The 15,723-nt window shown below is 36.5% G+C and overlaps 1 protein-coding gene across 2 annotated transcripts in view; it reads left to right on the forward strand.

Moving 5' to 3' along the window:
• LOC111150508 (membrane bound transcription factor peptidase, site 2) overlaps nt 1–15,490 on the forward strand; it is a 40,103-nt gene extending 24,613 nt beyond the window's left edge. For both annotated transcript variants that reach the window (XM_022507995.1, XM_022507993.1), the window contains 5 exons: nt 790–970; nt 8,977–9,071; nt 9,425–9,620; nt 10,993–11,068; nt 12,575–15,490. In XM_022507995.1, coding sequence (XP_022363703.1) covers nt 790–970; nt 8,977–9,071; nt 9,425–9,620; nt 10,993–11,068; nt 12,575–12,797 — 771 coding nt within the window. In that variant the 3' untranslated portion in view covers nt 12,798–15,490. The remainder of the gene's footprint in view (nt 1–789; nt 971–8,976; nt 9,072–9,424; nt 9,621–10,992; nt 11,069–12,574) is intronic.
• The last annotated feature ends 233 nt before the right edge of the window (nt 15,491–15,723 follow it).

The raw sequence follows: 15,723 nt of genomic DNA on the forward strand, positions 1-15,723 counted from the left end.
TCAGTTTCTCCTGAAGAAATTACTATAATCCTTTTAAGTTGAGCAAAATGTTTTTTGAAGCCCATTGGCTTTTTAAAATTACTTAAAATTGTTTCTGTTCTGAGTTATAAAGAGAGTATCAAGATTTTCTGCCTGTACTTTGTTGATAAAATGCATCATTTGCCTTTACTGTTTATTTTTATAACTGTGGTTTTGAGTCACATGTCCTTAGTCCTAAGTAAAAAGATTGAAACCGATGGCCAGAACATTTCATAGGAGTTTAAGTTACTTTCTTCAACTCTTCATTTCACTGCCTTAGGCAATAATTACTACAATGGCATCAAGTCTTCTATTCAGACCTTCGGAAGAGGAAAATTACCTTTGTGAGTCCCTGGCTCACATGTTCATTGTGCTGATGGTATTGTCTGCATATTTGGGAGTGTGTTTAGATAAGGACTTGTCTTATAATTTTATCCACTGAGGGTATACAAGATAACGAAGGCATTCTGATGACTACTTTCACAAAAAATTTTAACAGTTTGGGAAAAACTTTATCATTTTAATCTTGATAGTTGGCAAGTGGGTTTTTTTTTTTTTCAGTAATGAAAAATTCGGAATCTTGGAAAAGTAGGAAAACTGTTAGGTATTTTATTAATGTTCCAGGACTATGTATCTTGGATTCAAAGCCGGCTTATTTTTTGCATTAGTGAAAATATTGTACCTAAGTAGCTCAGTGTCTTTATTATTTGGTCAGATTAATCATAGCTTGTCTTCATACGTTATCTGATTTGGTTGTACCCTCTTCCCAAGGACTCACCTGCCGTTGGACCCAGAGGCCTTTTTGTGGGAGACCTTGTCACCCATCTACAGGATTGTCCTGTTACTAATGTACAAGATTGGAATGAATGTCTAGATACCATCGCCTTTGAGCCCCAAATTGGTTACTGTATTAGTGCATCAACCTTACAGCAGTTAAGCTTCCCAGTTAGAGGTGTGTATATTTCTTCAGTATAATATAATGCTTCAAGCAACAGTACTTGCCATTCATCAATTCTTAGACCATGTCTGTGGATTTATTTTGTTCTAATTTCTTTAAAGCAAATCAGTAAAGTACTAGTAGGCCCAAACTAGGAAATTTTCTTCTTGGTAAGTTGGGTACTAATATTTTTAATTGTTACTGAATTTCTAACTAATTTCATAATATTATATTTGACTTTTAGGACTTTGGTGTCTGATTCTTTCTTCATTTAGAAGAACTTGTGTTAAGTCAGCACTCAAGCTCAACCATAACCAATTAACTAAATTCCAGTAATTAAATACCCCCATGCCGTATGGGTGGTATCATATCCAAAGCTATTTGGGATAGAGTTATGTTATGTGGCAGGCATCTAGAGGAAATCATTTTGGCATCCAAAAATACACTCTGAAGTCAGATCTTTTGTTCTGTGTAGGAAGTGACAAGGTGAAACAAGTTTATTCTCAGGCTGCCAGATTTATTTTGAATTCTTTCAGCTCTGAAAAAGCAGCCTCCCAAGTCTTTATACAAAATCATGGGGCCCAGATTATCGTCAGTGTTGAAAAACACAAATTTTGTTCACAGACTATATTTTTAAGTTAAGAAATACCCTGGATGCTTGTCCACATCTACTTGGGGCTAGGAAATATAAATAATCAAGAACAACTTAAGTACTGTGTGCAAGAATGGCAGAGTAGGAGGAACTGATTTTTAAATTTTTTTCAAGTGTAATCTTCCATGTATAATCCAATCTTAAGAACTTTCATTACTGTACAAAGTTGTCAAACATACATAAAAGTCAAGAAAGTAGTATGGGGGTGCCGGGCTGGCTCAGTTGAGGGGGCATGCAACTCTTGATCTTGGTCAGGGTTGTAAGTTGGAGCCCCACATTAGGTGTAGAGATTACTTAAATAAATAAAACTTTCAAAAAAGGAAAAGAAAAAAAAAGTAGTATAAATGAAACCTCCTGCATCCTTCTCCCAGCTTCAGCAATTATCAGCATTTTGCCAGCTTTTTTTTTTTTATCTAATTAGCCCACTTTTGAGGGGAGTATTTTAAAGCACATCCCAGGCATCGTATCATTTCCTCCACGAACTTTAGCATGTCTTTAATATATGATGACTTTTTAAACATGACCATAGTGCTGTTAGTCACACCTAAGAAAATTAACACCAATTTGTAAGAACTAGTTAGCATTCACTTTTTCCTAATTGTTTTTTTTATAGTTGGTTTAGGTTGAATGGTATGCCCTTTAAGTGTCTTTGAACTTGGAACAGTTCCCCCTCTTGGGGGGGATATCATTTAAGAAACAGTCATTTGTTTTGTCAAATTGCCCGTATTCTGGATTTGTCTGGCTCTGTGTTATCCTTATGATGTTGTTAATATGTTCAGGTATCTCCCAAATCTCCTATAAATGGTCATTAGGTTTAGAGGCTTGCTTAAATTCTGGATCCAGAAGGGGGTGGAAATATTTTTGAGGGGGTGAAATATTTTTTTGAGGGGGTGAAAATATTTCATAGTTGTTGCTCACTACTTCCTATTGCATCATGTCCGGAGGCACATAGTGTTACACCCTGTGGTAATGTTAACATTGTTCAGTGGGCTAACCTGATTCTTGAAGGTTGAAAACTATAGTTATCAGTTTTTCTTGTTCTCAAGAACCATTTACCATCTTCCCAAACATTTCAGATGACACAAGGTTGGTATATGTCCTATAATGCATTCTTCTCTGAGAAAAATGATACATTATCTCATACTTCTTAAGTCCTTTATCATTTTCCTCCCAATTTCTTTAAATTTGATATAATTTCTATTGAATTACAAAAGCCAAACTGACACAGTAATCAAGTCAAGTTCTTTCTAGTAGAACTGTTTTATTTAGGGTAACTGCATTTCAGAAATTTAAGGTATTGTCCTTTTCCTGTCAGACAGAATAGAAATGAAAATCTTCCCTGAAATACTCTGAAGCCCTTATTAACTTTTTGAGTATTTCACTTTTGTGGGTCATATGCTGTATTTTGGAGATGTTTGTGTAAAAACCTAAAGCAGTGATTATTCTTTCCACACTAATAAAAAAAATCAGTCCCAAAATAATTCTTCAGTATCCATTTTATCTCCTTAGAAGTGACTGTATTAGGATACAGGTTGATTCTACATGATGACTGTGTCTGATAAACCTTTACCTCTATTTAACCATTTTAAAATGGAGTACATATATTTAGCTAGCTTATAGGAATCCTAATGACTGTAAATGTAACTTCAAATAAATACCAGATTAATTTTTAATGGCAGACTTGACCACTGGGGCTGTGGACATTTTTAAGAAAGCTATGGATTAATAGTATTTTACATGTATCTAGATATGGCTTTTTATCCTTCATTATAAACATTGGGGAAACATACAGCTAAATATGGTAATACAAAGTGGCCAATAATCCAAAAGTGATAATTTGTGTTCATTTTGGAGTGGAATTTAGTATACATAATTAAAATTCTAGGAATTTACACCACTGCAGAAAAATAAAGCCACCTTAAAGATCTGACCCTGGAAGTGCATGTAAGCTGCCCCAACCAGTCATATCTGGCCACTTACCTCTCACAGTATATTATTAAATTTTTTAAAATATAATCAAGCAGACTGGATGTTCTTCTTAAAAGTATTAACAAATAGAGTTCTGTCAAGTTAGAAAAATGTGGTTAATCTACCTTATGACTTAAATTGTTTAGACCTACTTTTTCTTCTGTTAATCCTTTCCTTTTTTCTCTTTCCTGAAAGCATTGTCTTGAGTAAGAAAGGCTATACTAAACAAGTCCACCATTTGAACTACATTTTCAGGATCATGAGATTGAAAACTAAAGGCGACTGGGTGGCTCAGTTGCTTCATAAGTGGCTGCCTTCAGCTCACGTTATGATCCCAGGGTCTTGGGATCAAGTCCCACATCGGGCTCCTTACTCAGTGGGGGAGCCTGCTTCTTCCTATCCCTCTGCCCCTTCCGCTGCTTGTGTGCTCTCTCTCTCTCTCTCTCTCTCTCTCTTTGTCAAATAAATAAATAAAATCTATTTTTAACAAACAGCAACTGCTCCCTAAAATGAAGCTTTGAGCTCAGATTCAGACAGCCCCCTTGAATAGCCTGCATTCCTATTCAGAGGAGGCAAGAGTATATCCCTGTAACTGCCTGGCAATGAGAATATTGTCCTGTCCTACATATCTTTACCTCAAGTGAGAAAAGACCCTTCCCCACCTGGTATAAGATAATAAGAGGAAAATTTCAGAAAGACTTTCCATATATTTTGAGTACCTAGATTGTTTTTATGCCTGAATCTTCTTTAATGTTTGGAGTAAAGTATCTATTTTTCCATTGTGAACATCAAGTTATGATCCAAAGGTTTTTTTGCTATCCTAAACTGAAGAGATAATGTGTGTGTGTGCATGTGGCTGTGTGTGTATGTTTATAATTTTTTAACTACTGGTTACTAGGTGATGCTGATAAAAATTCTACTGTGGAACTAAGAATAAATAACTAGGCTTGCCTCCCTATGTTGGAGCCCTAACTACATTTATATATTTAATGTAAGAAAATTGTTCAGTTCATTTTAGTAATATAGAAAGTAGTAGGGGGGTGCCTAGGTGGCTCAGTGGGTTAAAGCCTCTGCCTTCGGCTCAGGTCATGATCCCAGGATCCTGGGATCGAGCCTCACATCGGGCTCTCTGCTCCACAGAGAGCCTGCTTCCTCCTCTCTCTGCCTGCCTCCCTGCCTACTTGTGATATCTCTCTCTCTCTCTCTCTCTCTCTCTCTGTCAAATAAATAAAACCTTAAAAAAAAAAAAAAGAAAGTAGTAGGGACCGTGAACTGTAGATTGAAAAAGTCTCTTCTTTCCAGTCTTATTCTAAAATTAACCTCTGGTAGGGTACTTGGCTGGCTCAGCCAGTGGAGCGTGCAACTCTCAATCTCAGGGTTGTTAAGTTTGAGCCCCACATTAGGTGTAGAGATTACTTTTTAAAAAAAAGAATTAAAAATATAATAAAATAAGCCTCTGGTCTAGACTAGTCTTTAGAGGCTAGACTATGTCAACAACTGTGTTGAGGCCCATCTTAGGGTATATTTAGAGTATGCAGATTCTCCCTGTAGTAGAATTCTGCCACTGATCTGTTCTTGAATTACCTAATTGTCTCCCAGACTGAGGAGATTTAAGGGACAATTCTAATCATCTAGAGTTAAATTCAACCTATGAATGCCTCCGGGGCCTCTCATTGCAGTCTTGAATTCTCGTTCTAAAGTAGAATTAGATTGGCCTCTCATCCTTAATAAAACTATGTACATTAATGTGAAAATTGTCTGTGGCATCCCTATGTTATAGGTTAAGAAATGAGTTACAAAAATTGGCTTAGCAACTTGTCCTTAAATGTGACCCAGTAGAAAAGATTATAAAATAGTTTTTAAAACTACACCTTCTTTTAATGGATAAACAGAAATATCAAATTTACTTCTCAAATCACAACAAAATATTTAACTCTTTATTGGAAAATTATGTTTGTCAGGAGGTATTTAAACTTGTCAGGATGGCCACAGCCATGGATTTATGTTTTGGTTGGAATAATCACCATAGGAAGAAGTCATAACATAGAGGTTGCAAATTGGTGATAGCCCAGAGGCCAAAGCCAACCTCAACAGATACATTTGGTTTGGCCTGTGTGGTATTTTTTTAATATGAATATTAATTAGATGCCAATGATTAAAATTCAAGAGGTTTCACGTGAAAGTACAGATTTCAGATTTCTTTTGGAATAAAATAGATGATCTGTGAAGTCAGGGCCCCAGGTTGAGTAGCCTAGCTGCTAACCCCTTAAAACAGGATGTATGTTTCCTAATTCATCACAGTCCCAACACTTCCTATTTTTTCCAAACACTATGCACTTCATTTATTTGCTTCCTGGTTGGCCCCTTTAAGCATTTGTGTTACCAGACATGCTGTATCAAAAGTGATATCAGATTCTTGACTTTCAATTCTGTATTGCATACATTCCTCCAAGAAAAGTTAGTGGTCAAGCATCAGATGTAAATTTTGTAAATAATTACTAAAACAAAGGCAAATGGCATAGAACATCATTTATGTAGTCAATGTATATTGAGTTATGTACCTTATGTAAGATTGAGAAATTTTTTTCTCAAGGAGCTCAATCTAGTCAAGGATATAGACCATGTGATAGGGATTAAGGAGTTTACTTGTGATGAGCACTGGGTGAGGTATGGAAGTGTTGAATCACTATATTATACCCGAAACGAATATTACACCGTATATTAATCAATTGGAATTTAAATAAAAACTTTTTTAAAAAAGAAGCAGACCATAGCCATATTATTACAGTACAAGGTTAACTGTGGGTAATGACAGGAATTGGTGGAGTTATGGGAATTGGTGGCAATCAGTCTTGACTGAGAAGAGGAGGGCAGATTTCATAGCAGCGGCCCTTGAGTTGGGCCTCAGCAGTGAGTTTAATTTCAGGAGGCCAAGATAGAAAGGAACCTCGTAACCATAGACTAGAAAATGGTCAGGGAACTGCTGGTAACTTGGTTCAGCAAGTTAATGGTATGAGATAAGATGATAAAAGAAGTCTCTAGTCTCTCTATTTTAGTCTATGGAATTTAGCATTATTTGGGAGCAGTGCAATCTTTGGAAGTTTTGGATTAGATGAGTTGGAGTCTCATAGTTCTACATTGGAAGGTTAATCTGAAGCATTCAGTATGTAGGAAAGGCTTGCATGTGTTGGCTAGCTGATGAGCAAACAAGACTTACTAGGATTCTTCAAATGGGTCACATGAGAGGAAATAAAATCTATACTCAAATGGGAATATATAGGGAGAAAAATAATAAAGAGGTTAAAATTGGTGGGACTTGGCAACTAATCAGAGAGAACATTGAAATTGTAGCCTGAATTGGTAAAAAATAAAAAATCCTAAACAACTTTTTACCTTATACTTTACAGTTAGGGCTGATGAATGATTATAGGCACAGGTTTGTCTGTGCCATTAGATAGTCACAGTTTGCTTTCATATTTCAAAGACAATTCATCATCCCAAATTTAAATACCTATTCAATCATGCTAAGAAAACAAATCAGAACTACCCACACAGCCAAGCAATGCAGAGGAGAAACTGATTTGTCAGCTATTTTTGTCATCTCTGTTTTGTTCTTCGTTTTATGTTGGCCAAGGAAAGATGGTGACAGTCTAACCAATACAAGATGTCTTTTTTTCCTTTCTTTTTTAAGTAGGATCCCCACTGGGTGTGGAGCCCAGTGCAGGGCTGAACTCTCGACCCTGAGATCAAGACCTGAGCTGAGATCAGGTGTCAGACACTTAATGGACTGAGTCACCCAGGCACCCCTCAAATAACCTAGTTTTTAAAAAAAAAAAACTGTTTTGGGGTGTCTGGCTGGCTCAGTAGTAGAGCATCTGACTCTTGAGCTCAGGGTCAGGAGTTCAAGCCAACCGTTGGGTATAGAGATCACTTAAATAAATAAAACTTTAAAAAAAAAACCCTTAAACGCAAACAACTGATGGCAAAAATAGAAAATCCTTATAAAATCACATTGCATCTCAACTAAGATTTTCATGCCAGTGCTCCTGAAGACACTCTTGTAATAGAACAACTTCCTGTGGACTGGAAAAATGTACTTTTTTTTTTTTTTTTTGGTAGTTCTGTGGTAACTTTGCTCTTGAGTCTGTCTTCCTCAGCACCTCTGAGCATGGTAGTGCGAATATAAGATTCTAAGTTTAATTGGTCCCTGCTGCACATCGATTTATGCTTTACAAGTTTGATATGCTGAATACAGGAAACCTTCCAAAATAAATACATGGAAATAATTTTTTATCCCACCTGTATCAATGACTTAGTTTTCTTATTCTGCCCTAGATACAAATGAGGCAGTCTAGCAAAGAACTTTTAAAAATAAATGAATAATGGGAATAAAAAGTTGCCCTGTTTCCATTGTCTTCCAAAAATGGTAACTGGATTACTGGTAGGCAGTCAAATATTGCACATCTCTGCGGTCAAGTTGGGCTGCCCTGATTTTATGAGGAAAGCCCCAAGGTAAGCATGGAGGTAAGATAGATATTTGCTATAATAGGGATTTTAGGGATAAGAGCCTCTTAGGCATCCTCTCGCCCATTCTGCTAACACTACAATGCAGGAACTCAGTAGTAATCCTAGATCAGTAGCATTACAGCTGCTAATAGTGACTCAATATATATTTGTGCTTGACCTGCTGGAGTTATTGCAAAACCTGCTGAGACCCTGGAACTCCAGCTTTATTTGAGGTAAGTTTATGTGAGGACAGTTAATCTAGGGTAAGTACTGCTTTTTTTTAAATTTATTTATTTGACAGAGAGAGAGATCACAACTAGGCAGAGAGGCAGGCAGAGAGAGAGGGGAGGCAGGCTCCCCGCTGAGCAGAGAACCTGATTCGGGGCTCCATCCCAGGACCCTGAGATCATGACCTGAGCCGAAGGCAGAGGCTTAACCCACTGAGCCACCCAGGCGCCCCTATAGTACTGCTTCTTGATTCCAAACTGGGCGCATTTCTTTTTGTAATATCATGTCCTTTTTTGTACCGTAAAGTCACTGCAGCAAGTAGCCTTTCAAACTGAACCCTCAATCACACAATTGTTTCCAAATTCATGTGCATTTTGTTTATAGTTTTTGTCTTGAAAGCAAAATATTTATTACAAATGTACTTCTGGGGGCGCCTGGGTGGCTCAGTCATTAAGCGTCTGCCTTCAGCTCAGGCCGTGATTCCAGGGACCTGGGATCGAGCCCCACATCGGGCTCCCTGCCCACAGGAAGCCTGCTTCTCCCTCTTCCACTCCCACTGCTTGTGTTCCCTCTCCTGCTGTGTCTTTCTCTGTCAAATAAATAAGTAAAAAAATTTTTTTTAAATGTACTTCTGTATAACAGATTCTAAAAAATTATTTCTCTCCAGCATACAAACGGCTAGATGGTTCGACCGAATGTTGTAACAATCACAGCCTCACGGATGTGTGCTTTTCCTACAGAAATAACTTTAATAAGCGTTTGGTGAGTTGTCCCTTGCTTGTCTGATACAGTCTTTACTAAATAATCATATAGATCTAAAATGGAATCTCTAAAAACTTTTCCCTTTTGCTTCGTGTTGTTTTATTAACATTTCTACATTTCACTTGTCACATTTCAACTGAGACTTTTCAACAATTTACAGGTGTGATACCTTATTTGGCCAAAGTGGAATATTTGAATCTAATTTATAGTAGGTGCATATGAATGGCATTTCTTCTGTGTGAATTTGTTCCTTATATTCTCTGTGACATAAAAGATATTAAAAACCTGTAACTTTCTTGTTTTCTTGTTAGTAAATTATTTTTAGTATTGACTAATTAATATTTTGTTCATAGCACACATGCTTACCTGCCCGGAAAGCAGTTGAAGCCACGCAAGTTTGTAGAACCAATAAAGATTGTAAAAAAAGTTCAAGTTCAAGTTTCTGTATAATACCTTCTTTGGAAACTCATACTCGCTTAATAAAAGTGAAACATCCACCTCAAATTGATATGTTGTATGTAGGCCATCCACTGCACCTTCACTACACAGGTGAGTGTTTATTGTGGTCGACCCCCAAAATCATTAAGATGGTATATATTCTCCATGGCAGAAACTCAGTACAAATCCTATGTTTATTTTATTTATTATAAATGTGACCACTTTTCAAAGTCTTATTGACTTGTTCTTAAGTGTTGTATGAAATTTACCATTAGGAAAATAATCTGAATTTATGAAGCAAGATGGAGCTGATTCCCATGTCTGCCTATAGAGAGTAATGTATTTTCTTTTCACCACCATTTATTCCCAAGTCACATAGGTGCTCTCTCAAATGTTCTCTGAGAGCTTATTACATCTCTCCAAACTCCCAAAACAGTGGCAAGAGCAACATATCCCAGAGAATCCAGGAGTCATTGTGTTAAGACTATAATTTGTGTATAACACATGAATTTTATATGAATATAATTTTCAAAACTGGGCCAGCATAATTGTTTCAACAGTGGCTACATGATTGGACGAAATAGATAGCTTCTCCATATGGCTGAAGATCATATGATCCAACTCGTTTTGTTGTTTTTTTATAACAATTGTATTGAAATATAATTCACATACCATGTATTTGACCCTTTTAGGGTGTACAATTGAAGAGTTTTTAATATATTCAGAGTTGTGTCACCATCACCACAATCTAGGTCTAGAATATTTTCATCACCCCAAAAAGAAACCCCATATCCATTAAGCAGTCAGTTCTCATTTCTTCCCAACCCCGTCCCCCACCTCTTGGCAACCACTAATCTACTTTCTATAAGTTTGCCTGTTCTGCACATTTCATATAAGTAGAATATTTTGTGACTGACTTCTCTCACTTAGTGTAATGTATTTAAGGTTCATCCATGGTATAGCAGGCGTCAGTATGCCCTTCCTTTTTATGGCCAAATATTCCATTCTGCGGACATACCACATTCTCTATCCATTCCTCAGTTGATGAATATGTAGGTTTTATGTTACTCTTTAAAACGCTCTCCCATTGCTTCATAGTCATATTCTGAGTTACAACCTGGGTCATTCTTTTTAATTAATAGAATTAATATGATTTTAAGGTTATACCTCTTTGAAGGATAAGGACTCTTGATAAATTCTGCCATAGTTTTTAAGTCAGCCTCTGTATTTGGTAGTCATACTTGGTATACAGTCGAATGTAAGTACACACTGGGACATGAATTTCTATATTCCACTATATTTATTAGGTGTTCTAGAATAATTGTTTTATATGTGGCATATAGGCTGCCTGCATATGTTTGGGAAGGGCTTTCTCAACCAATTTAATAGACTAGCCTAATTTTTTACCATATGGAAAAATTTTTATAATACTGTTACTTACCTGTATGAACAATATTCATTATCCCTTATTTTTCTTTTTTAGTGAGCATCACCAGTTTTATCCCACGTTTCAACTTTCTAAGCATAGATCTGCCTGTGGTTGTGGAGACATTTGTCAAGTATCCTTTCTGGCGTGAAGAATGTTTTTAAAAGTGTTACTTGGAACATGATCAGGCTTACCTTGAATAGAGCATGCACGCACCTTATAATATCGATTGATTGCTAACAATTAAAAAGGAGACTTTAAAGTTGAAAAAGATCAAATTGTAACTAGGAGGGAAGAAGTCACAGGAGAGAGAGAGATCGGGGAAGGAAAAAAGTTAAGATAGGGAAGAAAAGGAACCGAGACTATAAATTGAGAGTTGAGAGTTGAATTTACTGATCTAAGACCCCTTAGTAAGTTTATAAAGATTGAAAGCTTCAATTTCTACCACAGTGACGAATTCTGCCCCGTTAACTCTGACTAAATGGAGGAATGAGTAAGGGAGCCCGAACTGGTTTCCACTATCAAAATAGCAATTCAGAGGACAATATCTTGAGTTCTTCAGCATATTTTGTTTGAATATAAAACTTGATTTTTTAAATCCATCATTATGAAGAATCTGAACAAACCGAGCAGTTTGTAAGGGTTCTTTCTTTTTGTCACTTTTTTAAAACTTTCTAGATTTTAAGTTTATATCTAAGTATGGATCTTTTTTTTTCAATTCCATTATAGTTAACATTACAGTGTTACATCAGTTTCATGTGCACAATACATATTTTTGTCGCTTTTAAATCATCTTCATTTCTTTCAATAATTTGCAGAAATGTGAAAGGGAAAACAAATGAGCAGTTACTGGAAAATATGTACAATCAAGATTGTACCTTGTAGATTGTACCTTTGTCTCAGAGATTTATGATAGACATAACCTTATAGATGATAATAAAATAGTTATGTTATAGTTATATTTACTCTATCACCTCATAGATAATAGTAAAATAGAGTTGAAGGGGCCAAAATCTTTATGTTTCCTAAGATAAGTTAGTACTTTGTAAGGATCAAAAAATGATTTTCCCCATATTTCTAATTGCTTCCACATTCCTTTCCCTCCTTGTGTCATTAGAAGATTACAAAGACTCAGTCTTCCTCTGAGTTTGTTACAGATTGCTTTAGTTTGCAAATGGTTGGCCTTTATTTTTCTAGTCAAGGTTTTTGAGCTTTAAAATAATATAAATAATTTGTTTGAAATAGTAGAGATCTGGATTGCCTGGGTGGCTGTCAGTTGAGCAGCCAGCTCTTGGTTTTGCCTCAAGTCATTGTCTCAGGGTTGTGGGATCGAACCCCTCATGGGGCTCCTTGCTCAGTGAGAAGTCTGCTTCAGGATTCTCTCTCTCTCCCCATCTGCCCCTCCCCCTTGCTCACCCACGTTCTCTCTCTCTCTCTCTCAAATAAATCTTTTAAAAAATAAATAAGTAAATACCAGGATCTAAGAAGGAATATCCTGTACTAGGGGCAGAAATTTAAAGAAAGTAGGGAAGTCAAGTATAATCTCAAATGTAGTCCTAGTAAAATATCTTCTTCTGATTACTAAATATGTGTTTTCCACTCAGACTTCACAGTCAGCTCCTTAACTCATTTTAACCAGGTACCTGATTTCTCTGTCAGGAGCTCTGGCTATTGTTAATGCAGTGCCCTGCTTTGCCTTGGATGGTCAGTGGATTTTAAACTCTTTCCTAGATGCTACCCTTACCTCAGTGATTGGAGACAATGACATCAAAGATCTGATAGGATTTTTCATCTTGCTTGGTGGTAGTGTACTTCTGGCTGCCAACGTGACCCTGGGACTCTGGATGGTTACAGCACGGTAATGTTTGCACTCATCTTGCAGAATGATACTTTATATGAAAGAGAAAGCATTTCCTTAAAATCGCATTTTAACCAACAACTTTAAGCTCCTCCTGTATCAGAATATCCAAACTCTGGAATGGGGGATAAACAGAAGAAATGAAAGGCATAGTCCCTGACCACATCCTACTTTTAAAGACTGAACTTAACAAATTTCAGATGCTTGTGAAACAATTTCTAAACAAGTGAAAATTCATATTAAACCATTATGTGTGACTACATATCATACTGCAGTAGTGTAAAGGAGAAGAGAATTGGGTGAAATTAATTGGGGCAAACTTTCTGAAAAAGCATCATTAACCCAGATTTGAAGAAGACCAGACTCTGGCCAAGTGGAAGGGTGAGCATTTCCTTGGCCTACCTCTCTTGTCTTTTTTCTTAGTTTGAAAAGTATTTTAAGATTTATTGATATATTATTTTGTACTCTGACAACTGAGGTCTGATTACAATTAATAAAATTCTATAAAAGCATCTGCTGACATGGAAGGGAAAATCTTTGTTAAATGGTACCAAATAAGGGAACAAAGTAGGAGGTAGGGCTTACAATGACACATGCTTTGCCCTACAAGAGTTGCCTCTTTGATAAAATGTCCCCGTACGTACCCTCATAAAGCAGCACTGTGTTCTGACATTCAGAGTGAGCTACAAGAAGTCTCTTCCACTTGCAGCATGTGAGCTGAGAAAGTTAAAGTTTAAGTGTCAGAACTGAGCCTGGTCTTCTAACAGATCACGAGACAGATCTGCTGCAGTCCTGGTTACCATTCTCCACAAAGCTTTGAAGCTCAGAACCCTTTCAGGGTAGACGTTTTCTCTTGTGCTGCTGGGGTTATCTGGGGCCTAGGTCCTGGGTTCCTGCCTTCAAGGAGCAACTACCTTAAGCTCTCAACCATACTCTGTCCTCACCAGCATCTTCCATGTTTCTCTGTATTGACTGTAAACACCCAGTCCTTGCTTTCCATCTTTCTCCTAAGCTACCTCTATGGGTCCACGGAAGACTTGGTAGTACAGTGAGAATGGCTACACATGAGTACAGATGTGGATTTGCCAGAGCCTGGGAACTGACTCTTGAGCCCAAAAGAGCCCTGAGTAGTTCAAGGTCTTTTGGACTGGAGCTGGAACCCTGGAAGACCCAGGAAGTCAACATGCCACTGTGAAGCTCTTGGTCTTCTAAGTGTCTGAGCGTACTGTTCTTTGTTGAAAAATACGTGCTTCCTTCATACACTCAAGAACATTAACAGCTGTGTACCCAACTTTTTCACTAAGTGAGGCATTCCATGGGGTTCACCTTTTTCTGATTATTGAGCTGCTCTTCAGCAATAAAGGTTTTTAATTTTTAAGTTCTTTAGACTGTATTGCAAGTTTGCCTGCCTTCTTAAATAGAAATTATTTATTGAGTATACTGTTAAGATTTTATGAATGACTTGATGTCATCAGTTATTACCACTACTAAAATCATACAAGTTATTCTTTTATCCCAGGAAAAAGGTGGTTGTTGTATTCTTAGGTAGATAGTCATTCAGGATTAAAGTCTGTTAGCAGAGAGCTCAGACCAGTTTAGATAGTAGAACTTGGAGAATACCATGAAATACTTGCATAATTAATTTGATAACATGAACTATGCAGTTTACTAATGAACATATTGTATATGTGCAGGTCAGTTTTTTAAAACAAAAAAATTTTAATAGAGGAAATCCTACCCATTAACTTCTTTTTCTGGGTGGGAAAAAAAAACAACAGCTACAACCAAACACCTCATTTTCTTGTAGCATTTGAACATCTTGGTCTCTTGCTCTATAGGGTCGGGATTTGAGAACCACTCTTATTAGGATAATGAGCAAATCAGTTGCATTTGCATAGAAATGGCCTCATCGTGTAAGAAAGGAAATATTATCTGCTGTCTCTTCAGCTTGATTGTGGGCACTTCTAGAGCAAAGACCATGCCATACTCAGCTTTGCATCCCTGGCACAGTGCATGAGACATCATAAATACTTAATAAACGTGGTCGAATGAATGATGAATACTGGTATTTATGGATTAGAAAAGCATGTTTCTATTTAAGTAAGCTATGAATAGTATTATTGAATATTTACTGTAAATATATGTTAACAACAAAATAACCTGGAAGGTCTTTGTGTCCCTAGTATATTATCATCTTTATGAAAATAACCCATTTTGGTTAATGTAGAGCAATTAGAAAAATGAATTACTTTGAGGATTTGAAAAAAATGTGCTTTCTGTGTTGTCACGTCGTTCAATAGTACTTATTTTCAGTGTTCTACTCTACATTGTTTACATTTTCCACAGTTTTTTAAATCACCTACAATGTGTAAAGAACGTATATATTCTTTTCATCTCAGTTGGAAAAGACATGGTTTAAACTTGACCTTTTGATAATCATTCTTATAGGGTCATTGTCATCTATTCTAACAGCAAATTTTAAACAGGCACTTCATGGATACATGGCTCTCCGTCATCAGTTTGTCCTGTGGTATTTATTGAATGTCCACATACTAATTAATGGTGCACAGGTATTTTTTTCTACGGATCTTTCTTTCAACTATGCTGTAATTCATTCTTAGTATTCAAGTTGAAGATACCATAGCCACTGGCATTTGATGTTTAGCAATAAAAGAATAAATGTGTACCAGCACTCTGTGTTTTATCATATCTATGTGTTGTCTTTTTAAAAAAAAAAAAAACGTGTTCTTTTCTACCAAAAGTGTTCCCTTTACATACAGTGTGATCTTCGTTTTTAAATTCTTGTTTCTAAAAGCAACCTTCAGTTTCCACTCAGGCAGTCCTTATATGAAAATTGTTGCGGGCCACAGAAAGAAGTCTTTTTTTTTTTTTTAAAGATTTTATTTATTTATTTGACAGAGATCACAAGT

The sequence above is a fragment of the Enhydra lutris genome, unplaced genomic scaffold (genome assembly GCF_002288905.1).
Source record: "Enhydra lutris kenyoni isolate GAN:26980312 unplaced genomic scaffold, ASM228890v2 scaffoldscaffold23, whole genome shotgun sequence".
NCBI lineage: Eukaryota > Metazoa > Chordata > Mammalia > Carnivora > Mustelidae > Enhydra > Enhydra lutris.